Below are 26674 nucleotides of genomic sequence, written 5' to 3' on the forward strand. Positions count from 1 at the left end.
TTTAAGCCACTCCAAGGGGTGAACCCGCGCGATGCCGACCGGGCCACCTCATGGTAGGCGCATCCATTGTGATTGGATTTGGCGTGTTCTTTGTTAAATGTTATTCATTATTCTTTATGTTTCTATCATTTTTTATACTAAATTAAGGACATGAATTGAGTAATAATTCACTTGGTAATGTTAGGCCCGTTCCGCCAAATTTAAGAAGGCTACGTACCTACTTATTACTGCACGTAAATTGAGATAAAAAATAGAATTTTATTATGTAGAAATAAAGTCGTATTAATTTATATATTAATACTGATTTTTTTATATTTAAAATTTAAATTAATATTATTTTTAATAAAATTTATTTTTTAATTAATTATATTAAATTGATATATATTTTAATACTCAATTATACTTATAATTAAGTTTTTCTTAAAAATTAATACCATTGAAAACAGAGAGAAAGAAAAGTAAGTGTATATATGAATTAATTAATGAATGATGTTTGTTCATCATGATGCATGAATCTCCTGGTTATAAGTAATTATGATATTTTCTGGTACGGTTGAACGGCATGGACCTAAAATTTCCACGTGTGATTGCGTGTACAGATCACTTTTGGCATGCATGCAGATTGCAGATCGAAACTAAGATTATTAGCGTGAAGCTCCCTGCATGCATCTGCATTTTTTCTATCAAATCACTTCCACAACTACATATATGGCTTTGGTTCGTACGTTCGATCTCATCTGAGCTGATTATCTTCCTTCATTTACGCAAATTTCGATTTATCAAGCACCGCCCAATCAATATCTCTGATTTGTCGGTGCTTTTCCCTCTCCTAGCTCCACTAATAGAGCATCCTCAATGATTAGGAAAGATAAATCCATCATATATTTACTTATTAGACAGCAAAAATCGACAACAATAAAATTAAGCTAAATTAACTTCTAAAATAAATTTCAAACTTGATGGTTACTTTACATAGATCAAATTTATATTTTATTATTATTTCTCTTTCTTCTTTCCATCACAACTGCCTTCAACCATTCAACGAGCTTTGTTCTTCGACTAGAGTAGCTGTGATTCTTAAGTTGCAGTCTTCGTTTGCTTTTTGTAAAATAAATTAAATATTTATTTAAATTAATATTATGATAAAATTAAAAAAATTAATAATTAAAAGATTAAATATTTTCTAAAATTAATATTATTTTATTACTATATAATGAATAAAGAGATAATCTAATGTAAATAGAATAGTTAAAGTTAAATTTATTTAATATTATTTTATTATTACATAATGAAAAAATTACTATTCTAATGTGGGAACTTGATGTGAGTGAAATAATCAAAGTCAAATTAATTATATATTAGCTAAAAATGTCATTTAACTTTTTTTAATTCATTCAGAGTGCTCTTATCCCTTTCCTAATTAGAGTGTAGCACTGTGCAAACTACAACAATACTTTTGACTCATGTACGGATGATGACTATTATATATAAAAAATTCTATATGTAGGGCTTTTGTGTATTCTCTGCATATTCTATTAATGTGATTGATATCGTCATTTTATTTTAATATAAAATAAAAGTCTTATTACATATAATTATTTTTACATATTCTTTATACTCTTTATAAATGTGATTGTGCATATCAATGAAATGCATAAAGAGTAAATAAAAATTGAATAAATCACACTAGTAAAATATATAAAAATAATTGTATATATCAGAACTCATTTTATATATATATATATATGTTGTTCATATTTTAAAGATAAGATCTTATATCATGATTTTAGTATGTATAATGTATATATCGTTGTTGCATGCATGCATGTGAAATTTATAACCCTCTTAATTGAATTTGATATCTCTCTTATTTTTTAATTGTTTAAGGCCTTTGCATTTCCGTCAAGTTGCAGAAAAAGCAAGCTTCGATCTTCAGTACCAGATCTTGCAATATTGGTAGATGGCGTGTGAGATATATATATATATATATATATATGGTGTTGGTGTGCACATGCAGACGGCCGGCCTCAAAACAGTACATTGACTGAAGTTTTCAGGTAGCAGTACTACTCCCAGTCTCAGCAGACTGAATTGATTACTGCCCGCTTTCAGCACAACTTGAGCAGTAGGGTCGGTTGATCGGCATTGACTCCTTAATGATATATATATATATATATCAATATTATATAGTGAAATTCATGATGAAAAAATTTCATATTAATTATTTTTTTTAAAATGACTACATATCATTTGTACAATTATTATAAATATTATTTTTCATATAGATATACATATTTTTAATTTACTTTTTCGTCTTTTATTTATTTATTATTTTATACTATTTGGAGGAAGCTGTTGATTAGGATTACTTAATTTACATATAATCAAAAAAATTAATGATGATTGCTTGTTTGGAAAAACCTAGAAAATACCAATTGGGCTCCTATATATTTAATCAGTACTAGTACTTAACACGTGCTTCTGCACATGCATGAAGCTTTTCAGCAATAGTTTTATTGTTTGTACTAAGTTTAACAAATAAAATAATATTTCAATATAACCATTATTTTTATAGTACTACTGTACGTACATATATGCTATCAGGTTTTAAAAAAATAAATTAACTTATACATATATATATATATATATATATCCTGTTTTGTTTTTTAAGTAGTTTTTTTCATATGAGTAATGAAATTTATAATCGTGAGTGAGTATGTAAATATAGTATAATCACTTAAAAAAATAAATAAATACGAAATTAACATGAAAAAAATTAAGTTTTAAATAGCGAACTTCATGTTTTTTCAAAATGACTATACGAAGCTTACATATTTATCGATTACATGAAGTATTACTCATATATATATAATTATTTCAAAATATTTTAAAAAAATTCTTACTTTTTAATTAATTTTTTGGGCCTTTTATTTTTTTATGTTTTAATCCTGACTGCTATATAAATAATTGAACATTTATTACAACATGCAATATGGTCACTGATAGATACCTAAAAATTAGGCACATGCCTCAAACAAAATAAATAAATAAATAAAATTAGGCACATGCTTGTACGTTCACATGATTTTAACTAGTTTCCTTACAGTTTTGGCCTTATCCTCCTCTCGAATTAATAATGCCATTGTATATAATTAGTTGATTAACCCTTCCAGTGAAATCAACGATGCGGTAAATTCCTAATATATACATGGATCCAAGATTATTGTGGATGCATGCATGATGCCACTCCATGCGTAGACAAAGTGAGCATGACTTGATCTACCTGGAATCTCGCCGGGAAAAATTGAAACATATTCTTGTCACGTGCGGACTTGTAACGTTACAAATTAAACTCTAGATATATGGCATATATTAATTGCAGTTTAACTGGAAAAAAATATAAATATTTTTTTAAGAATCTGACGTGTCAATAAACTTAGGAAAATTTACATCGAAGGTGGTTGTGTGCAGAGATCAGTATGATGTCGGACCATATTTCACTCCTGAAGAAACGTTGGCGATGAGAAAAGTAGGAACCGAATAAGACATGCGCTGCGCCAGAGAATGGGGGTTGGTTGAATGTTAACGCGGCAGAGTTTACGAGATCATGACACATGTAATGTCGTTTCTGTTTCTTATGACTGGAGTAGTACTGCTACGGTTTGTGCATTGGCCCGCCCGGCTATATCATATCTGACTGGTCAACAATGTCATCCTCTTCTTGCATTCGCTTCTGTTTTTGCTACTTCCAAACAACCACAAGCTACTTCTCTAATAATATGTACCCAGTGAAGAAGAAAGAGATAAATATTTGTTTTAAATATTAAAATGAAATTTATGTTTGTCCCGTAGTGTGTAGTATTATTGAAATATAATTTAAATAATTAATTTTATTTATTAGTTTAATCTTTTAAGATAAGCAGTAATTTATGATGAGAAATAGTAAGAGTCATGCCTTCCAACCTTAACTCCACATGATTTACTTTAATTAATTAAACATTTCCTGTACTTCGGGAGTATTAAAATATAACTTAAATAACTAAATTTAGTTTAATATTTTAGGCAAATGATGATCATCTCTACACTTTGCCTATTTTAGGTAATAAGATATCTATAATTATTTTTAAATATAGTCCTTGGATAAGTCCCGTTCACTTTGTTTAAAAAAATTGAATAAATCTATTATTTACATGAAAAATTTATATATTTTTAATGTTGAATCTTATTTTTTTAAGAGAAAATATACGAGACTTATCCTAAGACTATATCTAAGAGCATTCATAATAGATTTTGTAACATATAAATTTCTATAAAATATAAAGAAAGATAGTCAAAAGTTCATTCTATTGGATCATCTATGTTATTTCTATTTTACATTCAGCTATAATAAATCCTTTACATGTAGAGAGGTTAGAGCACTCACAATGGTTCATTCATCATATCATTTAAAATATATCGTCAAAACTTATTTTTTCTATTTTACATTTTAACTTTTATAATAGCTCATACATCAACTTATTTATTTTTTCTTCATATTATTTAAATAATGTTTTTATTTTATTTTTTAAACATTTCATTTCTACCAATAAATTTGTAATATCCATATATATTTTTATATTTAAAATATATTATTATATATAATGTAATATAATTCTGTCATATAAACACAAAATAAAATTATATAAGTTAAATAAAAATAAAAAATAAAATCAAATATGAAAAAATTGGATAAATAATATTTCCAAGATTGTTTTAGAAAAAAATAAAATAGAGTGTTTTAATTAAATGATGAACGATAAAATGAGTTTGGATTGAAATGAAAAAAAATGTGAAAAGAAATGAGGGAGTAAATGAAGTATAAATAATAAAAAGATTATTTGAATGATAAACAGTACCTATTATATGTAGTGGGTTAATATAGTAACTTGTATTTTACAAATATTTTACCTAATCGGATGAAACTCATTTTATGAACATTCTTTCAAATATTTTACATTTTTCTATATCATACGTGAGCCATTGAGAGTATTCTTACTGTTCATTCATCTAAACGTTTGTTTATTATTTCTCTTTCATTTCATCATTTTTCATTTTTATCTTATTTTCATTTCAACCTTTTTATCACTTTTGCATAGGCCCCACTCTCATATCTCTCATCTACTCTTTAGCACTCCGTTTATAGTCCCTTCGACTTTTATGCATGCAAAAGTTTTGATATTGTTAATAATAAAGGTACCTATTTTTTTGAGAATATTTTCAAAAATTATCGACAATGGATATTCTTTTAATATATTTTGACAATATTTTCATTATACAATTTTTTTTTTATTTTTTGAATTAATTTATATTTTGATTTAGTTTATACATTTAGATTAATTAAAAATAGAATATAATTATATGATATTGTATATGGAGAGATATTATAAATATAAAAAATGTATGAAGATATGATCATTAGTAGTTAGAGAAAATATTTAAAATAAATAAAAAATTAAAAAGTATAATATTTATATAATATGAAGAAAAAATAGATAAATTGATATATGGTACATTATAAAAATTAATATGTAAAATAAAAAAATAAATTTTGATAATATATTTTAAAAATTAGGATATATAAACCATTGAAATTGCTCTATCATTACTTTTTTAGTTAACAATGTAAAAATATTAAATAATTCAAATGACAGGAAATGGTAAGATAACATGGGCTTGTGTGCTGATGCTAACGCAAAGAGGACCCGCGTCGTCGGCCGATAAACAAGCACATCTTCCTTAACCCACTTGAACTCTAACCCCAGTTTGGGGACACGCTCAGAATCGAGGGTATGGGGGGTGGGTATCTGACTCTCTCTCTCTCTCTCTACATCCTCAGACACAGATCCTTCTCTCTCCCGCGCGCGCGCATACACGCTACACAGTACACACACGACCCTATTTAACAAGCACCATAGCCTCCGCTTTTTCCCATGCACTTGTCTTCTTCACCCCCAACACCACTTCTCTAGTTCTTTTTTTGTTCATGGCTCCCATATCTCTCTGTCCATAGCTTAACCTGATCAAATACTTGCTCTATTCCCTCCTCTTTTTAAGTTCCCTCCCTCGTGTATGATCTCTCCCTACTGATCCCTTCATTATACCCATCTCTTTCTTCAAGATAACGTAGTTTTCTAACTTTCTCTGACAAATCCCCTCACCACGTTTGTCTTTCTAACCCAATTACCTCTCCTTATCTTTAATCTATTTCTGACACCCCAACCCTAACAATGTCGAGCAGAAGATCCCGTTCCAGGCAGCAGTCAGGTGTTTCAAGTAATATCACTGATGAGCAGATCACCGATCTTGTTTCTAAGTTACAACAACTCATCCCTGAGATCCGCAATAGGCGCTCCAACAAGGTATATATCGTTTCTCTCTCTCCCTGATCTCTCTCTCTTTCACGTGTGGACTTCATTTGCTTTGATAGATAAGTCACCTCACAGCGTCCACTTATTCTCTGACCACAACTTGAGGTGTGGACCGGCACAACAATTGTTGCCTAGAGGCCAGAACTCATGATCTCTTGCTTACATAGAAGAATATATGTGTATATAATGATATTGTCTGTGAAAATCGATCCCTGTTTGCTAACCAGAAAGCTTAAATATTTGGCGGGCAGGTCTCGGCTTCCAAGGTCTTGCAGGAGACTTGCAACTATATTCGAAGCTTACACAGAGAGGTGGACGACCTTAGCGACCGCTTGTCCGACCTTTTGGCAACAACAGACACTGATAGCGCTCAAGCGGCCATTATCAGGAGTTTACTTATGTAATATATAGCTAGCTAGAGATCGTTATCACTCTCTGTGCTTTGTACGTACGTTCTTAAGCTATCTAAATATCTTCTTCCAGTTCCATATATATAGCTAGCTAGGGATCATCAGGCACTAGGCCGCCTGCACAAAGGGTCAACATGACGGGCTTCGTGCCCGTGGTATCCTTTAATTTTCAAACGTAATGTAGTAATTATTAACTAATCATATAATAAAAAGACTTCTAGAGTACTACTCAATTTATGAGTTGCTCTAAAGTCTAAAGCTCTTTTTGTATCTAGAAATCAAGCAGCTGTGCGTGCATGTCTTCTTTTGCTACGATAACCGGGTAGAGATTTTCATTATCTTTTGCCAATGAAAGGGGGTAATTACTTCCAAATTATAAGTGGGTGTATTAGTTTTTGTTCTCAAGACTACTATATTATCGTATATTAACATCAAGCTTGTACAATTCTAGCTAGCGATCTCTTACGCGAAAAACCTAGAGCTAGACCCTCAAAAGGTCAACCTTGACGATGACAGTGTCTAGCTAACATGTCGATAGACGTCCTGATTTTACGTTGCATATGTTTCCGTCACTACTATAACTGATCATAAAATATGTCCACCACGATCGATGGCCGTACGTCGACTTCATCTCATCTTTCATGTATAATACATATTTGAGTGAACGAGATGAATTAAACGGAATTCCCCCCACTCCTCATACACGTCAAGATCTTCAAATATGCTCGAAAAAGAATGCCAGAAGGCCCGGAGGGCAGGGAGTGGGGCTTATAGAGTCTCAGTCGCCTAATTATAATATGCTTTTGCCCTGGCCTGTGGGGCAGTTTTTAGTACCTATGAATGAAGGAGCCGGAGAAAGGCAACGCAGAGAATTCACTCCTAAGTTACTTTCAATTCATGTACTCTCAAAAGATTTTGTTAGGTCCGTATTAATTATTGGGACCCAGTTGTTGCTATATATTGTCGAGTTTCAGACCAGTGAAACTCCTTGAGTAATGAAGTGGCCACACATGCATTTGGAAATTGGCCGGAAATCCATGTCTCTGCATGCCTCAATGTATCTCACCCTTTGATGCCTTTGTTCTTCGATGCAAAGTAATTATTACTACGTACGAACCCGGTAACCAACTTGTTCCCCGATCAATTAATTACATACACTCGGGTTAATGAATTCTCTTTTGCCTTGTTTTTCAAGGCAAGGCATATTATGATCATTTGCAAGCTGGACCGGGGCCAACTTCAAATTAACCCTTTATTTTCTTCATTATATATATATATACCCTCGCAAATCGGTGCAATATTTTGGAATTTGGAGATAATATTGGACAAATTCTGCTCGTATCGATGATCCAAATAGCTGTGATTATGATCAGGAGGCGCATGCTGAGAGATATTTTGGTGCCAAATTGCACGTGCATGGTCATCTTATCCTCAAATCACAATTAGTAGAGAAGAAATAAAAGGTGTACGTTTCTATAATCGAAAAGGAATTAATGGAAACTCTAATATTTAAGTTGAGTAGTTTACGTACCATGTTTCAAATTAAATCTAACGAGGTTATCTCGACTAATAAGTGATCAGTATGTTTCTCACACTTGTCGATGGAGACTCGAATCTCTTGATTGCATTGAGACACCTGAGGACCTATGAGTACTAAGTAGAATTCAACACTTATAATTGGTCCTATATGTTATGTGGTAGAATATCGATCAAGATTCAGTATAATTATTTGTTTTGCAGTCACTGGAGAATTACATTTTTTATTTCCTTGCCTATGATCCCTCTTTTCATTTCTAACTCTTATACGATGAGAAATGATATTTACAAGCTGTTCAAGTCTCACGAATTTTCTTTTAAAACTATATAAATATGAAATTTATATAAAAAAATTAATTTTTTAATAATAAATCTTATATTTTTTTTAAAAAAAATAAATAAAATTTGTACACCTTAAAATTGTATCTAATATTATTCTATATTTTAGATTATATCGTGCTTTTCTTATCTATCACTAAGCCCATCTCCTGCGTATTGGGCTTTACGTGGGTGTGGGCATGAAATTTAATAGCTCTTTTGTAGTTAAAAGCCCAACGTTAGCTTCACTGCATTACGGGCAACTAACCCGAAAATAAAAACTGGGCCAAACATTCGGATCCACCGGAAAGTCTCGGATATTTGATCCCAATTCCCAAATTCAACTGGAAAAACGACAACTAACCAGGAAAAAAAAAAATCTTACCCGAATAAAAATCTTACGCTTGCTTCGGAAGCCGACTTTTCCTCAACTTCTTCGTCTCGCTAATTCGATCTACACTGGAGTCGCTTCCCTCTATAAGTTCCGATCTTACTCTTCATCAACCGCTAGTAAGCAAAAAATTTTACAATTACTCCAAATATAAAGCTTGGAACTGTTATCATATTTTTCCTTTTATTGCTCACGCGATTGCTCCTTTTCGTGTATTATAATTATTTAGATTTATTACCCACTGATCAGAGATATAAATCAATTGATCTTGTTTCTCTTTGTTGCGTAGAATGATTTTATGTTTCGAGTTATTCAGTTTTTTTCTTCGAATTTATCTGTTCATTTCATCCAGGTTAGAGACTTTTAGAAACATGAATCCTGGTGAACATACCATAGAAGTTACGGGTCTGTCTCCGAATGCCACGGAAGAGGACGTTTACGATTTTTTCTCTTTCTCTGGTGCGATTGAGCACGTTGAAATTATCAGGTAGCATCAGTATATTCCTAATTATTTAGTATTGGAATTACTATAAAAAAAATTATTCAGTATTGGAATTCAACGTGCCCGTATATTCTTGTCAGAATCTGTTCTTGATGCTTGGAGTGTTCTATCGTATTACATCGTAGAGTTTGGCTGCCGGATTGGTTAATCAAAACCAAAAATCTCATCTCATCGTTATAACTTTTTCAAACCCCTTTACAAAATATAATAAACAATTTAATTTTTTCAAATCCCAATACAAAACTAATATTAAAAAATTATATTATAACAAGATTTTATTCATTACTATTCAAAACATCTCATCTCATCTTATTTGTGTAACCAAACGGGGTCTTATGTTTGGTTGAAAGTGATAGTCCTTCAATCTTGGCAGCATTTCCAAAGTTGCATATTTCATAGTTTTATTGTACCTGGAACTGAATATATAAATTTTATCATTTTGTTAACAATTTTCATCATGAGAGAGATTATTAATTCTTGTTGTTAACTGGATCATAGTCAACTCTAAATGGCTTGACAATACCCTTTTTCTCGTAAACTGTTGAGGTATAATTGATTGTGATGACGAAGGGTAGATCAAGGGATTGATTGTTATATAAAGAGTAAACTAGGGGTTTGCCATTGTCACATTGTGTCAATCCCGTATGAATATGGGTTTATTACAATGTGTTACTAATTCAAGTGAATTGGAGAGATATAGCGCTTTGGAGTCTTGCATTGTGAATGTAGACCATTAGGGTTGGATCAGGTTGATCTTTTATGTCATTTCATTCTCCATTGTTAAAAAAACATTTACTTCAAAATTTATCTTGATATCAGAGCTGGTCAATCAGTTCATCTTGAATTTCTTTGCTCCCTTCATTTTCCTTTTGTTGGTGACTTTCTTCACCTTGTTAATCAGCTGATGTTGTCTACCTTCATGTTATTTCCCATATGTAATAGGGAAACTTCCACTTCTTTATGCATACTCGTGTACTTTTTGCTCATGGAACCTTGCATCATGGCAAATGATTTTACCACGAAAATATGACACTGACATCTTTAGGGCAGTGTCTCCTTTGGATTGTTTATTGAGGGGTTGTCATTTTAATGATATTTTTAATGTTAACATTTAAAGTAGACCCTATTTGGTGAGTAAAACAGCTTTTTTTCGGCTTTGCTGGTCAGTTGTCATATATTGAAAGGCAATTTCAAGCTTTTTAGATCGTTGTTCATCTAGAATTTTGAGCACAATTTAAGAGACTGCAATGGAGTGTAGATTGTAAACTTACATATTGATGTTATCAGAAAGGACAGACTAAATCAAAAGATCGTAATTGTTATCAAATTGTGCATATCCCATAATAATATCGATTAATTTCCATATGATACCAATTGGAGTGAATTAAAAAGATAAACCCTTTGGGTTTTTATGCCATGGATGTAAGCAATTTGGCTGAATTACAATTGATATTTTGTGTTCTATTCCCATTATTTGTTTGTTTACAATAATGTTTTTAAATTTAACTAACACTGAAGTGGTAATGGAAGCTTAATGCTAATATTTGGCACCTTACTGTATATAGCTCTAGCATGTGGGGTGTATCCGTTTTTCCCTAACATTGTCTCTTTTTTGGTTACAGATCAGGCGAACATGCCTGCACTGCCTATGTGGCATTCAAAGATGCATATTCTAAAGAGACCGCTTGCTTGCTTAGTGTGAGTATTGACAAAACTCATGAGTCATTGCTAGAAAAGCAATATTGTGACCAAATCTCTTCAGTGTAAGGCACAAAAGTTAGAATCTTTAGTGGTCTGCATGTAGTCAGGTACCTGCATTTCATGATACTCTATACTTGGTGACCAAATTTTGTCAAATTGACTGACCAGGAATTCTGATCACATCAAATCTCTCCGTGTTATAAAGCTAAAATTGTCAGGTTGGATCTGCTTAGCTGTTCTACAGACCAATAGGAATGTTTCACTGCCTGACTTGTGTCATCCCGTGGTGCAGAAGTAAACTTGCAAAATTCTACCTGATTTGCCAACACTTAATGTATGAATCATTCTATAATGAGATTAGCAAGAGTAAGTTTGCACTTACGGAAGAAAGTTCTTCTCTGGTCAGCAATAAGAATTACATCCCGAATCCATACCGAAGCTGACAGATGCCTTGGACTGATGATTGCCAGCATGTGGGACAGTTTTAACCCCTCCACCAAATCCCACACCACAAAAGAAGGAAAAGAAGAAGAAGAGAGAATTAGAACGAACTGGAGTATTTAGATTATAATTATAGTGCATGCCCTGGTAATTATATCTATTGTATAATTCAAACAGTAATGGTGTTTAGCTACACCAATGATTTTGATGATGTTTAAATGTAATCTCTCTCCCTCTCTCTCATACACACTGCATGCACAGAAGTGCAGGCACAGATGTGGACATGTGTATACATAAATGTTTCACTAACACAACATATTGGATTATTAAAATTTTCATGCCCCAGCTAAAATTATCCTTTATTTAATGGAAATGTCTTAGCATTCATTATAGTAGCTGGCGATTCATATATACTCTTTCCCACCATTTTATATAACCTTGTGTCGTACCTTCACGTTGCACTGTTATTTATATCTTTGCTTATAAAAAAAATATAACCTTGTGTAATGATTTTTCTAAAGTTCATGGTTTTTTTTTTCCTATCCTTTGGCATGAAGAACTTGTGACACTTTGTTTATATAATAATCTCCTTGAAAATTTTCTTTCAGGGTGCCACAATTTTGGATCAACGTGTATGTATAACAAGCTGGGGGCAATATGAAGATGAATTTGATTTTTGGAGCAGCCATTCACATAGGCATGATGAGGAACCTGGTTCAGCTGTGCGTGTCTTGTCTTCTAGTTGCTCCAATGATTTTAGCTTGTTGCATAATGATCTGTTTTTCTAAATTTCTCTAAACTAAGTATTTTCTACATTGGCAGTCTACACAGAGAAGCCAATTTCCCAGCACTGGAGAGGCAGTAACAATGGCTCAGGAAGTAGTTATAACCATGCTAGCCAAGGGATATGATCTTAGTAAAGATGCATTAAGCAGGGCCAAAGCCTTTGACGAGTCCCATCAGGTTTCAGCGAGTGCGGCAGCCAGGGTTGCTGAGCTCAGCCAGAGATTTGGCCTCGCCGATAAGATATGTGCAGGTGTTCATGCGATGAAATCTGTGGATGAAAAGTACCATGTCTCAGAGATGACCAAGTCTGCTGTATTGGCAACAGGAAGAACAGCTGCAACAGCTGCAAACAATGTGGTAAACAGTAGCTACTTTTCAAAGGGAGCTCTTTGGGTTTCAGACGCTTTAACTCGTGCGGCTAAAGCTGCAGCTGACGCGGGTAGTCGTGGCGTTCAGCATTGAAGCCTTGGGTTAACTCAATTATGGTTCTTGCTCGTGTGTATATCAGTAGCTTAAAACATATACGTGTTTTGCAGTTCTATATCTATGTATATGGGTGTCCAAAAGAGAAGCATACATCATCAGAAACTTGTGTGTCGGTGGCTCGTGTGTTATTTCTACTTTTACCATACGAATTTAGAATTGCCACCTAAGGTATATTTTGTGTTGATCACATTTCTATTATAAAGTAATACTACATCATGTACGCCTGTGGTTATATCATTTTCAGGTTGTGATTTTATAATTTGTGTTGATGCAAATAAGGAAGTATCATAAAATCTGTTGCCCGAAAATGTTTTATGCGATTCAACATTCTTAAATTAACGACAGGTGAGCTTACTTCGAGTAATATTTATGAACATTTTCTTGTATTTAAAAAAAAAAAAACAAATTAATACGTAGGAGCCCATATTTTACCTAATAAATTTTCCCAAATGGGGTTTCTGACTTTCTTCTTTTAAAGTTTTTTTTTTTTTTGATAATCTTGAGTGTCTGGGTCAGCTTACGCGCACCTCAACTAATCCCAAGGGACCTTGAAGTTAACGATCAGGTAAATCCTCCAGTGGCCCTGAGGGGATTAAACTAGTGACTATTAGAGAGCAAATTCAAGACCTGACGAATTGAGCTACTCTCGGGGTTTCTTTTAAAGTTTTTATTAATCCTTGATTACGTTGTTGATACTCAAAAGATCTCAAGTTGGACGGCGTGCGATTGCGCCCAGTGGCAGTTTCCTGAGTAGGCCTTTCTTTATTTTGAGGTCGTGACCAACTGGAGTCTCTCGTCAGATAGCGCGTTCGCATCGGAGTCATTAGTCATCCCCCACACCCGCCCAAATTTGACCAGCTTTCATTTTCTGCAATTTCCCTTTTCTTCTCTGGTTCTTCAATCGCACTAACCTGGAATCAGATCTCTGTGCAAAAACCCTTAGATCTTCATAAGTTGAGTTTAATATGAGGGCCTCCATCCATCGCTCTTAATCATCATCGCCAAGTTAAGAACGCTATCTCAGTTACATCATGGCAGCCAAGACGGACTCAGTCTCCTTCCAAGTTCCTTACAAGAACCTCAAGAAGGAGGCGGAAGTGGAAATGATGGGATCCGAAGAGTTTCACTCCCCCAACCACCGGATCGAATTCAATTCTTCTCCTTCTCCTTCTCCTTCCTTTCCTCCCATGGAGAAGCACAGTAGCTTGATGACTCTTATTCTCAGTTGTACGGTCGCCGCCGGTGTCCAGTTCGGCTGGGCCTTACAGCTCTCGCTTTTAACTCCCTATATTCAGGTCCGTACCCTCTCCAAAATATATTGGAAATTTCCTTCTTCTTTTTCTGCTTGGCATGGTTTGTGGACGGTTCGGATCTGCACGAGTATGAGATTTTTTAGGCTCTGATTTTGATAATTAATATGTTTCTTTAAGGTTGATAATTTTGTGTACAAATTATAATAATCGTATAAAGGGAGTAGTGGAAGCTTGTGATTTGCGTCGTGCTGATTTTGAGACCATTGTATATTTTTTTGGAGCTATAGAGGCATTTGAATGGCATGTACCATACGTTGTAATACTGTCATATAGTTAGGTCTCTCGATCTTCAATGCCTAAATTAATGCGCTTCTTTGCAGCAAAAACAATGCGCTGTACAATGTTACGCTGGTATCACTTATGTAATTACGGCTCTTAAATAAATTATATTATAAGTTAGAAGAAGAGTTTTATTTTTTTGATAATTAATAAGAATTTTATTGCCAGGAATAGGCACAACCCAAATACACATAAGTATATACAAAGGAAATACGTAGTACACACTAGAAAGCAGGACACTACGACCAAAACAGATTCAGTACATTATCATCATTCCTTACAAATATTCTAGCCCACAAACTCAAAGTAGAAAAGAAAAAATAACGAAGATATTCAAAAGAATGTTCTGTCTTCAAAACATCTCCAATTCCTTTCCAGCCATAAACACCACATTAAACACAAAGGAATCATTCTCCATCTGGCAGCAGCACATTTCCTTGCCTCAAAACGAGTTCTATTTTTTTGATAATTAATAAGAATTTTATTACCAGGAATAGGCACAACCCAAATACACAAAAGTATATACAAAGGAAATACGTAGTACACACTAGAAAGCAGGACACTTCGACCAAAACAGATTCAGTACATTATCATCATTCCTTACAAATATTCTAGCCCACAAACTCAAAAGTAGAAAAGAAAAAATAACGAAGATATTCAAAAGAACGTTCTGTCTTCAAAACATCTCCCATTCCTTTCCATCCATAAACACCACATTAAACACAAAGGAATCATTCTCTATCTGGCAGCAGCACATTTCCTTGCCTCAAAACCAGGCCGATATGCAAGGAGATCAACAACTTCCTTAGGCATCACCCAATAAAAACCTGTCCAACCAATAACCTCATTCCACAAAGACTTTGCCACCTCACAATGTAAAAAAAGAGTTTGTAGACTTAAAAAACCATTCTGTTTAACTACCCCCTTCCCACCTTTCTGATTTGACTGCTATGTAATGATTAAGAATTCGAGATTATAAAATAACCCAAAAAAAAAAAAAAAGTAAACATGGTCATTTTTGGTGTCATGAAGTGTATCAAATACTTAAATTATCGTATTTGGGTGTATGTTAAAAGGTCAAGTCATTAAGCATGAAGCAAAGCTTTCTTTAGTGTTATTGTGTAAAAGGATGCTTACATTAATATTATATCTCAGCTGCGCTTCTGATAATGTTCTTAGTATACATTGATGCAAATAGTTATCTTTTCATTGTTTTCATGATTCATTTGATAGTTTCTAATCTTTGTCTTGATGAGGCAAACTGTGTTGAATTATTTTTAATTTTATAATTGTGCTTTACTTTGATTAACTAATGCTCTTAACTGATCATTGCAGACACTTGGAATAAAACATGCGTTTTCTTCTTTCATTTGGCTATGTGGCCCTATTACAGGTCTTGTGGTAGGTGATAGCAACCACTTTCTTTATTTCCTTTGTTTTTGTTTAACCATTTGACTGATTGTTCAGATTTATGGCATTTACACCAACGGTATCCAATTTTTTTATTATTGATTTTTTTTTTTTTTCATTTTTGAAGATTGCCTTTATTTCTAAGACAAATTGTTATGATATCTTGGACTTCATCATATATGTTGGAATCCATATGGGATGCATGTAGGATCCATTCATGTGTTGTTTTAATTAAATGAACTCTATCTTATGGAGATTGGGGCATGCCTGAAAAGTTTTTCCTAATTTTTTGGCCATGGAAATCTCAAGATGGTCATGCTGCTACAAATTTTTGTTTATTTTTTGGGGTTGGGGGGTAGGAATGACATCTCCAAATATTTTGGAATCATATACTTCTATTTCTGCAAATGCATGTGCTTAATGCAGATGATTCAACAACTTTGTTACAAGGGACTCAAGTATACCAAGCGTAGTAGCAGGGGAACATCATCATTATTTAGTGAGATTGGGTATGATTTGCCATTAGAATGGGTAGTATCTACTTTAAAAAAAAAAAAAAAAAAAAAAAAAAAAAGAAGAGAGAGAGAATGGGTGGTATAAGTTGGTATCTGATATTACTTATGTCACTTAGTTTTTCTCTGAAGAAAATTATAGACGTTATGATTTCATATGTTTCATTCATCTGGTAATCCGCTCCTCTGCACTTTTGCAATCTTGAACTTACCTAACTGCCCTTTGATTCCTGTCTGTATTGTGAATGAGTAGGTGGTTATAGATGCGTTAGTTCAATATGGTTATTAACAGCTTATGCAATATAGATGACAACTGATGCTTGAGTGGCTGACGGCTAAACATGCATGAACATATACAAATAGCTCCTGACCAACATAATTAACAAATAAAAGTATTTTATGGCAATAACACGTTGGACTGCAAGGTTGAATAGCACGTGGCTTGATATCACCAAATCTAGGATAAAAGGGGATACATATATCTGTTGCGTACTATATCTGTTTGATTCAAGAGTAATGTTCTTGAGTCAGTTACTTACAAAAAAAAAAAAAAAAAATGTTCTTGAGTTTGTTGCTTATCATTTTTCAGGTTCAACCTTGTGTTGGTATTTGGAGTGATAAATGCACTTCTAAGTATGGAAGAAGACGTCCATTTATTCTCGTAGGATCTCTCATGATCTCAGTCGCAGTGAGTGTTAGGAACTCCTGTATTTTTTAAATTGGTTGGTGTCTACAGATTTCTATTTTTTCTAAGCTATGTCTTGCAATATAGGTGATATTAATCGGGTTTTCTGCAGACGTTGGATATTTATTAGGTGATACAAAGGAGCATTGCAGGTTACTCTTGCCTTCTCTTGATATTTTGTCTCTTGCGTCAAACATATAGATTTTGGAGTTTGAAAAATCATCTTTCTAAATGCAGCACATACAAAGGAACCCGAACAAGGGCAGCTATTGTCTTTATTATTGGCTTCTGGATGCTGGATCTTGCCAACAATACAGTGCAGGTAAAGCTAATTGAAATAATTGTTTTTTCTAGCTTCTAATAAACAATGCATTAAAACTTATGTTGTTAACCACCAAGTAAAGAGTGAACCTTTTATTGCTTGTAGGGACCAGCTCGCGCTCTTTTGGCTGATCTATCAGGTGGCTTATATTTCTTTCCCTCCTATATTTTTCTAATCTGGGTTCTAATCTATTTAGTCATATCTGGGTATTCATGCTTTATTTGAATGTTTTGAAATATATATCAATGAAAAACATTATAAGATGTGTTATAACTTTTTTAGGCCCTGAGCAACGTAATTCAGCAAATGCTGTATTTTGCTCATGGATGGCTGTCGGAAACATCCTAGGATTCTCTTCTGGTGCTAGTGGAAATTGGCACAGGTGACCTCTCTTGACTTCTTCAGCAGATTCAGCTTGAGTTTGTCTTTACGTGCTTATTCATTCTATTCATTGCATCATATTTGCTTATATATCATGTTTCATTCCAATTGTTTCATTTTTAATACCAAACATGTATATGTAAAATAAGCTCTGAATCTTGCATGGTCCAGATCCTCCCTTGTTACAGTTGATATTTTACTTCTTGTCTCCATTTTCTAATTCAGCACTTAATTTTTGTGGTGATTATTCCATTTTGGGAATTCATTTGAGCAGATGGTTTCCATTTCTGACAAGTAGAGCCTGCTGTGAAGCCTGTGGAAATCTCAAAGCAGCATTTCTTGTTGCAGTGGTGAGTTAATTTGGAGACTAGTTTACTCGCATATAGGGCTGCAAATGAATCGAGTCGAGTCGAGTCGAATTCGAACAAGGGTACTTGAGCTTGATTAGCATGTTTACTCGTTCGAACTCAGCTCAAACTTGAATAAAACTCAAATATCCTTGTTCGAACTCGGCTTGTTTTTTTTTTTTTTTTTTTTTTTATAAGTAAAAATATTTTATATATCAAAAGGAGTAACCAAGTACATTGAACGTATACAAGAAAACACCTAGCCCCTAGCCCATAATAAAGCGCCCCTAATGACCCAAAAAGGTCCTTGAAAAATAACCAAAAATACACTAATCCCAAAATACCCAAAAAATTACACTGAACCTCAACCACTTGTTTCCAGTAGAACTAATACCCAAGCCAAACCCCAACCCCAACCCCTTGTGTTTCCCGTCTTCACATTGCCCTCCCTTTAGACTTCCCTCTAGCTGAGCTACCTCTCTTAGTGTTGTAGTTAATTGCCCAAGAAAGACATTGTAACTCCTTGTTTTTCTTGAAACTTTTGGTTTCAAGCGCGTGGCTTGCCTTGATCGTGGTGATTAGTTCATTGAACTGGTTTTCGCATCCTCCATGTGAAATTCCCATGAAAGCCAGAATTTCGTTAACTTTAGGTAGAATGCAATCCGCTATCAAAGGAAAAGAGACTAGGGGAGCAATATTATCCTCAGACACATTAACCAACTGCATTCCCAATTCTGGACTTTCTTCCACGCAAGGCACCAATAACAAGTCCCAATCCTCAGACACATTTTGTTTGAACTCGGCTTGTTAACCATTTATGTTGTTTGAATTTAGCTCAAGCTCGACTAAAAATAAACAAGCGACTCAAGCTTGGGTAGCTCGAACTCTATTTTTTGTGTTTTGAAAATTCTGAGTCTTATCTTTTGATTAATAAAAAAAACTTTAAATTTAACAAAAAAATCTAACCATTTAACTATTCAACCAAATATTTTTGATTAAAAAATTTGTATGATATAACTTTTTATAAAAATAATTAACTCATTAGGTTTTTTGATAATTAAGAATATTATATATATCAAAAGAAATAACCAAGTACACTGAACGTATACAAGAAAACACCTTGCCCTAATGACCCAAAAAGCCCGTAAAAAATAATCCAAAATACACTAATCCCAAAACATCCCGAAATACCCAAAAAATTACTTTGAGCCTCAACCCCTAGTTGCCTGTAGAACTAATACCCAACCCCAGCCCCCAATCCCTTATGTTTCCCGTCTTCACATTGCCCTCCCTTTAGACTTCCCTCTACTTGAGTTACCTCCCTTAGCATCGTAGTTGATTTCCCAAGAAAGACGTAATTCCCTGTTTTTCTTGAAACTCTTGGTTTCAAGCGCGTGGCTTGCCTCTATCATGATGATTAGTTATTTGAACTGGTCTTCACATCCTCCATGTAAAATCCCCACGAAAGGCAGAATCTCGTTAACTTTAGGCAGAATCCAATCCGTTGTAGGAGGAGGAGAGACCGGGGGAGTAATATTGTCCGTGGACACATTATCCAACTGCATTCCCAATTCTAGACTTTCCTCCACGCAAGGCACCAACGATAAGTCCCGTAGCTTCTCGTCAACTCCGTTGTTTCTTTCCATCCCCATTGGAGCTTCTGGAGTGATAGCAAGTCCTTTTGCCTTTGGCGACCCTATACGTGCAACTTCAGCGGAGCTTACATCTCCTTTACCATTTTCCTTCAACTCCGACATGGGAGCCACAGTTTCTTCGGGGAAGGGTGTAACACCGTTTGCCTATTTATCCTGTGTTACCTGAAGCGAATGACATTCCATTATTGCATTCTCTACACCAACGACTGACTTAGACCCCACTTGAAATAACCTAGATTTCTTTTTGACCCGCCACACTATCCTGGATCTAGTTATAAGGACAGGGCGGAATCTGATCTTCCGTTTTCCTTTATCTGAATTTATAGGATTTGAGCCTATCTTAGTCTTATTTCTAACAACCCTGTTGCCTCTAGCTGAAAGTGTATCTATTTTCGTAGACAAGAAAGCTATCGCTGCCTTCAACTCGACAAGTTGGGTTTCCATATCCTTTAGAAAATTTTGCATTGCTTCAAGCATGTTCTGAGCTTGCATGATCTGCAGACCACTTTCACCGTTCCCCTCACTCTGAGCCAACGAAGCATGATCCATCTTCAGAGTTGTTGCATATGAACGCCTTGCCATTGTGGATGTGCTTGGGTCTTTATGATTCACCTCCAAATTGATGTTCTCATTCTCCTTTCGGTTCCCTTCCTTGACCCCTCAACAAAGAGCAAATCTACGGCTCTATGCCATTCCACAACGAACTTCTCCCAACCCTTCCCTTCCCTTCTTACCCTTTAGGAATTACTACAATACTCTGCCGGCCTCCTCCACCATATTCAGTGACAGTCAAATACCAACCATGCTTGTTGGAGCATCGTTGAACCATGAATTCTCTGTTGCCTTCGCGCAAGTGTTTTGTAAAGTCTGAATTTCTCCCTACCTTTAATGCTGCCCCCACTGTCGCTACCAGCCATTCTATACCATTCCGACCCATCACTACATATCTCCAAACCGTTCTACTACTCTCCACTATTTTTAAAGAAGGCTTCCAAGTTTCTGGCAAAAACTCAAAAGCCTTTGATTCCACCCAAAAATGCACCATTTGACCCATAGTGATTCAACTTCAAAAGCAGGGGCTGAAAGGCTTCATTTTGTTGGAAAAAGCTTTGGGAGTAGTGATTACGAACTACAAAACCAGACACCCGAAGTAAACAGTGACTGTGAAACACCCTCTGAGAGGTCGCCGGTGTCCGTCAATACTTTCTGTGGAAGCCAACAGGGTCGTCGCTCCTGTCAGATCTTGGAAAGAGAAGCCCAACCCAAAAAAAACCCAATCGCAGGAGAATGGCCGACGTCGGAGGCCAGGGAAGAGGTCTCGGGGACTTGTCACACCTCTCTATGAGGTAATTTATACTTAGCGAAGCTGGTGGCTCCATCGAGAACACTGGTGCGAAAGACAGACAGAGATGATGCAAAAAACCCAGATCGCTAGAAGGATATCTGGCACCGGATACCCTTCAGTGACGTTACTGGTGTCTACCGGTCCTAACTATGCCAGCCGTGTAATAACACTCACCGGAATAGGTGGCGGTAGCGGCTTCTCTAGGGTTCTCTCTCTCTCTCTCTCTCTCTCTCTCTCATTAACTTATAATTAAAAAATAATAATACATAAGATAAATGTAATAAACTACACTATTTAAGATATATTAATAATATAGTAACTTAAAAGTTCTACTTGCATGATATATTATTATACCAATTATCCTATACACACTTTGGGAACTTTGGGAACATACTAAATAGATAAAATAAATTAATAACAATAATTAAGTATATAAAATATAACTAACATGTAATAAATATAACACATATTACAACTTCAAAATGAGCTCAAACGAGTCAAGATGAGTTTAAACGAGTTTTGTTCACGAGTTGAGTTTATATAAGTTTTGCTCATTTAATATTCGAACCTATATTAGTGTTTACGAACATCTCGTTTATTAAATGAACCGAGTATACGCAAGCCAAGCTCAAACTGTTCACGAGTTGCTCTATTCATTTACAGGCTACAGCCCTACTCGCATGAGTCTTTTTTATGTGAAGTAACTGTTTACGTCTTTGACTTCTATTAGAAAATACATATACACACATTTCTGCCAAACACATGGCTTTAACCATGGTATCTATCATTGTACTTTAATAACTTAATATGTGAATGCTTATAAAAAAATAATAACATATTATGTAAATGAAATGGAAATAGTTTTCCATAATATATCTTGTATGTGTAAAACTTCTATAATAGTTTTCTATAAAGACTCGAATTATTTCTGCCAACTTCATGGTTCCTGATCAAGATCTATCATTCGTGCTGGTTGACGTAGGAGAAAACATCTATATTCACATAACTTCTGCATTTCCTTTTTCTTTTTAGACATCTACCTTTCCATAGTTCACTTCATTTAATTTCAATATTTTTTTTTTTTTTTAAAAAAGGAGGAATTTGTTGCTTGAAGTATTTTGTTGGCTTCTTATTTTGTGACCAAGAACGTTGTTTGGTGTTTGTGCAGGTTTTCCTGACATTTTGCTTGCTTGTGACTCTTTATTTCGCAAAGGAGGTTCCACTTAGTGTGAATCAGCCCCACCGTCTATCTGATTCTGCACCTTTATTGGATGATTCTCTACAAAATGGCCTTCAACTTTCAAAGTCAAAGCCTGATATAGAAATTGTTGATAATGGCAGAGGTAACAACACTGCAGGTGCTTATGAAAGGGATATAAATCTTTCCCAGGTCAACACTAAAGTTGAGGATCGGCAAAATGAAAGCTTTAGTGATGGCCCTGGAGCTGTGTTCGTCAATTTATTGACCAGTTTAAGGCATTTACCACCTGGAATGGATTCAGTGCTTATTGTTATGGCTCTTACTTGGGTAAGTGGTCCAGTTAAAATATCAATGTTTCCTTTTAATGTGTTTCTGTTGGTCAAATTCCTAAATTCCTGTTCACTTAAACCGGTCGTCACAATCTTTGGAACTTGAGTAAAAGTCACTATCTTCTGAACTGGAGTGATGCATTGATTTGTTATTATTTGCACTTTTTTAAAGATTCACAAAAATTGAAGAAATTAGCTTGCAGGAAATGGAACTTCACATTCCTTGGATTAGTAATTTAGTTTTGGACTGAGTTTGTTTACATCGAGTGATTGGACTGAAAAATGGTTTATACAAATGCAAATTCTACACAGGTTTACTTCAGATGAACTGCAACATGACGAGTCAATATACTAAAAATTAATGAAGAAGGATGTAATTGTTTGTTGTTGAACACATTGATCAAAGTTTAAAAGGCTGAAGTAAATATGAAAGGGGATGAAACTGGTGGATATTGAGGAAGTACAAGAGGTTGCAGAAGGGAATGATTGACTCCAGCACAAAAACCAAATAAATATACAACATCAACCCTAAAACCTCTAGAAATGTATAATTGCAGAATAATTGTGTATGAAGTTCAGTCATAGTTAATAAGGAACACAATGATCAATTGTAGATATTGTTATAACTGAATCCGCAAATGGGGGCGGGGACAAAAAGAAGAGCAAAATGAAGGTTTGACATACAAAGTTTTGGGATTACCTTCCTCTCTCTCTCTTTTTATTTTTTATTTATTTATTTATTTTTTTAATGTCGGGGAACCTCTCCAAGGCATGGCCCTTCGGACCCACCCCTGCAGAGTAAATCCAGGTTCCGTGCACCGCACCCTCGAAAGTTTCTCTGCACGAAACTGGTTAAATTGTTGGCTTTTTATCAGAGGGTATGTTGTTTGCACCCATGAGGTGTTAAACCTTAGACCTTGAGTGGAGTGATACCCCAAGACCAAGGCCTTCATCACTTGGGCCAAGAAGATTTCGGCCTCGTTTGATTACACAATTGAGATAGAGAAATCTATGAATAATAGTGATTCGTGAGATAATTTGTGAATAGTAGCAAATTGTTTGAGTTAAGATTTTTAGAGGGTTTTGGAAAAGGAGAGAGAGAAAGTTAAAATAAAAAAATTATAAAGTTAAAAGAGGGTTAGATTTTAATTTTTAATAGTATTTTTGTCTTGGGATTTGAAAAAGTTGAACTGGTTTTTTGTGTTCTATATGAAAGTTTGGGAAAGTTGTAATGATTTGGTAATGATTAGATGAAAAAGTTGAAAAGTTGAAGATTTGAAAATAAAAAATATTTGTGTTTGAATGGTGTTTGAATATTGAGATGAGATGTGCTGGTTTCAAGGGTTTGTGAAAACAAATCAGGCCTTAACGTGCTTGAAAAGAGACTCTTTTAAACAAAAACTAGGAATTGGGATTTAAGAAAAGGGCGAAGTATTGTAAAATGTTACAAGGTTCCAATTTTATATTTTGCTTGATTTTCTCGACAAAATGATTATGGCTTAGGCTTCTGCTTTGCCACATAAACATGTATTGTTTAATTAGTAGGCTTATATGATGTTGGCTTGTTTGAGCTTCCATATTAACCTTATGCTGTTTGCAATCATAATCTTGCATGCAGTTGTCCTGGTTTCCTTTCTTTCTTTTTGATACTGATTGGATGGGGAGGGAAGTTTATCATGGAGATCCAAAAGGAGATCTTTCTGAAGTACGGAAATATGACCAAGGTGTCAGAGAAGGTGCATTCGGTTTGCTATTGAATTCAGTAAGAAATCAAGATTGAGCATCAGTACTTTAAATTTTATTTGAATTGTATCTTTCGTTCTTCAAATTATTGTAAGAATGTTTTCACAACCTGACAGTAATGGAATCTTCTAAATAGTGTCTTTTCTTGCAAAATAATTATTGATGACTTTTATTATTTTCTAATGTAGGTTGTTCTTGGCATTAGTTCTTTTCTTATTGAGCCAATGTGTCGGTGGATGGGTGCAAGACTAGTATGGGCCATGAGCAATTTTATTGTATTTGTCTGCATGGCTGGCACTGCTATCATTAGTTTGGTATCCATCAAAGAATATTCTGAAGGGATTCAAATTGTAATTGGGGGGAGTCCGGCAATCAGGATAGCTTCCTTGGTTGTATTTGCTCTTCTTGGCTTTCCTCTTGCTGTAAGCTTAGTTTCTTTTAAGTAATATGTGATTTACTTATCAAAAAGTAATACTTGATTTGCTTTCATTTCTGCCTCAGATGTTTATGTTTTCTGGCATTGACTGTTCGCATGTTACAGATTACCTACAGTGTTCCATTTTCAGTCACAGCAGATTTGACTGCTGATTCCGGTGGCGGCCAAGGTTTGTAGCAATTTCATTTTCATTTCATTGTCTCACGTTCTTTAGCTGGTTGTGAGCCTGAACAGTTCGTGTATGACCATGCAGGGCTGGCTATAGGAGTTCTGAATCTTGCAATTGTTGTTCCACAGGTAATTACACACATTCTTCAATACTCTCTGTTTCAATTTTCCACTATTTTTTTTAGTATGTTAGCAGTTGCTCATTTACATGTTTCCTTGGAGCAGTCCTAGAACAACAATCTAAATTTTAATGTTGTTTGCATTTAACTAGGTAAGTATGATAATGTTGTCCTGATAATTCTATATGCCTTTGTTGGGGGTTCGTTCTGTGATCTTCTGTTTTCAAACTTTCAGATGCCTGTTTCTAGTTTTAATTTCTTTGGCACAGTTAAATCTTCTCCTCACCTTTTTGTCCCTTTCCATGTTTACTTGCCGTATATTTTCAGATTCCACTTACTATGCCAACAATGAAAGTTCCACCTTCATTTCCAATGCATAAAAGTCTTTAGTGAGAATTTGGTGTAGTCACCTCTATTCATATTTTTCTCCTGTTCCTTCACATGTAGCCAATCTAGCTTGTAATATATTATTTATAATGGTAGCCTATTGATGATCTAGATACATCTATATATATAGATATTTTCTCTAGTTTGGTTTGTGACAGACAGTTCTATGCTTTGTCCCATATTTTGTTTGTTAATTCAGTCCATGTTTATATCAACCGTGTTATTATTACGTTTAGATGATCGTGTCGCTTGGTGCTGGGCCATGGGATGCTTTATTTGGTGGAGGAAACATTCCTGCCTTTGCCTTGGCTTCTGTCAGTGCCTTTGCAGCTGGTGTTTTTGCGATCCGCAGGCTGCCAGATCTTTCCAGCAGATCCTTCAGTTCGACTGGTTTCCATGTCGGGTAATGACTGATGCAACCTCGTCATGGGGACAACCATTTTGGACATTATTATCGACGTCTGCGTGGACACGCTCAGGGCCAGGGGTTAGCTTTCAGAGGGATGATGGCTTTGCCGATTTGCGTAAATATCGTATTCTTATGGGATCAACTTGAACAAGCTCCATATTGAATTCATTCATTTTTTCCCCACTGTGGGAATTGTACCCTTCTGTAATACGTCATTTATATAGAAAGGATATACATACATATAATGAAAAGTATAATGCCGTTCTCAGTATGTGATCGTCGCTTGATTCATCTATTTTCCTAGAACCCTATTTGTCATCCTCCTGCATTGCCCCATTGTTTAGCTGTTGGTCTGGGTTTGGCCATTTTATAGCCTGTCTATTTGTCTGGGATGGGCATGAGTGGGCCTTTTTAAGAAGACCGCCCAAACTATGAGGATACTTAGGTCAAGGTGCGGTTTAGATAGTAAGTAGAAATGAGATGAATTGAGATGAACGATGAATAAAATATTATTTTTTTAATATTATTATCGTTTTGTGATTTAAAAAAATTGAATTGTTTATTATTTTTTTGTTGAAATTTGAAAAGTTATAATAGAAAATGAGATGAAATAAAAATTGAAACATTGCATACCTTGCTACTTGCTTTTCCTTCT

The 26674-nt window shown here is 34.7% G+C and overlaps 3 protein-coding genes across 4 annotated transcripts; all 3 read left to right on the forward strand.

Annotated features, from left to right (window-relative positions):
- Positions 1-5794: 5794 nt before the first annotated feature.
- Positions 5795-7087, forward strand: LOC122309337 (transcription factor PRE6-like). The gene is made up of 2 exons (XM_043122804.1): positions 5795-6398; positions 6659-7087. The coding sequence occupies exons 1-2, from the start codon at positions 6267-6269 to the stop codon at positions 6809-6811; spliced, it is 285 nt and encodes a 94-aa protein (XP_042978738.1). The 5' UTR covers positions 5795-6266; the 3' UTR covers positions 6812-7087.
- A 1931-nt stretch (positions 7088-9018) lies between these two features.
- On the forward strand, positions 9019-13215 carry LOC122308993 (binding partner of ACD11 1). Its single transcript, XM_043122301.1, has 5 exons — positions 9019-9181; positions 9415-9549; positions 11187-11262; positions 12315-12428; positions 12529-13215. Exons 2-5 carry the CDS (start codon positions 9434-9436, stop codon positions 12952-12954), a joined length of 732 nt encoding a protein of 243 aa, XP_042978235.1. The 5' UTR covers positions 9019-9181; positions 9415-9433; the 3' UTR covers positions 12955-13215.
- A 471-nt stretch (positions 13216-13686) lies between these two features.
- Positions 13687-26290, forward strand: LOC122308992 (sucrose transport protein SUC3-like). Of its 2 annotated transcripts, none has more exons than XR_006242314.1 (14): positions 13687-14273; positions 15906-15971; positions 17082-17180; positions 17265-17329; positions 17415-17499; positions 17605-17638; positions 17782-17881; positions 18155-18230; positions 22396-22755; positions 24376-24519; positions 24689-24922; positions 25002-25105; positions 25190-25233; positions 25847-25946. XR_006242314.1 is itself a non-coding variant. In XM_043122299.1 (14 exons), exons 1-14 carry the CDS (start codon positions 14010-14012, stop codon positions 26015-26017), a joined length of 1806 nt encoding a protein of 601 aa, XP_042978233.1. In that variant the 5' UTR covers positions 13689-14009; the 3' UTR covers positions 26018-26290. The 2 variants fall into 2 exon arrangements, 1 of the variants encoding a protein (XP_042978233.1); XM_043122299.1 differs by having other exon boundaries at positions 13689-14273; positions 25042-25105; positions 25847-26290.
- The last annotated feature ends 384 nt before the right edge of the window (positions 26291-26674 follow it).

The sequence above is a fragment of the Carya illinoinensis genome, chromosome 5 (genome assembly GCF_018687715.1).
Source record: "Carya illinoinensis cultivar Pawnee chromosome 5, C.illinoinensisPawnee_v1, whole genome shotgun sequence".
Lineage (NCBI taxonomy): Eukaryota > Viridiplantae > Streptophyta > Magnoliopsida > Fagales > Juglandaceae > Carya > Carya illinoinensis.

Bases quoted from the DNA above. Each gene is read 5' to 3' on its own strand.
- LOC122308992 (XM_043122299.1), top strand. From the start codon at position 14,010: ATGGCAGCCAAGACGGACTCAGTCTCCTTCCAAGTTCCTTACAAGAAC. The intron at 14,274-15,905 runs GTCCGTACCCTC...TGATCATTGCAG, and splicing joins TTTTAACTCCCTATATTCAG to ACACTTGGAATAAAACATGC. The intron at 17,639-17,781 runs GTGGCTTATATT...TAACTTTTTTAG, and splicing joins TCTTTTGGCTGATCTATCAG to GCCCTGAGCAACGTAATTCA.
- LOC122309337 (XM_043122804.1), top strand. From the start codon at position 6,267: ATGTCGAGCAGAAGATCCCGTTCCAGGCAGCAGTCAGGTGTTTCAAGT. The intron at 6,399-6,658 runs GTATATATCGTT...TTTGGCGGGCAG, and splicing joins GCAATAGGCGCTCCAACAAG to GTCTCGGCTTCCAAGGTCTT.
- LOC122308993 (XM_043122301.1), top strand. From the start codon at position 9,434: ATGAATCCTGGTGAACATACCATAGAAGTTACGGGTCTGTCTCCGAAT. The intron at 9,550-11,186 runs GTAGCATCAGTA...TTTTGGTTACAG, and splicing joins GAGCACGTTGAAATTATCAG to ATCAGGCGAACATGCCTGCA. The intron at 12,429-12,528 runs GTGCGTGTCTTG...CTACATTGGCAG, and splicing joins ATGAGGAACCTGGTTCAGCT to TCTACACAGAGAAGCCAATT.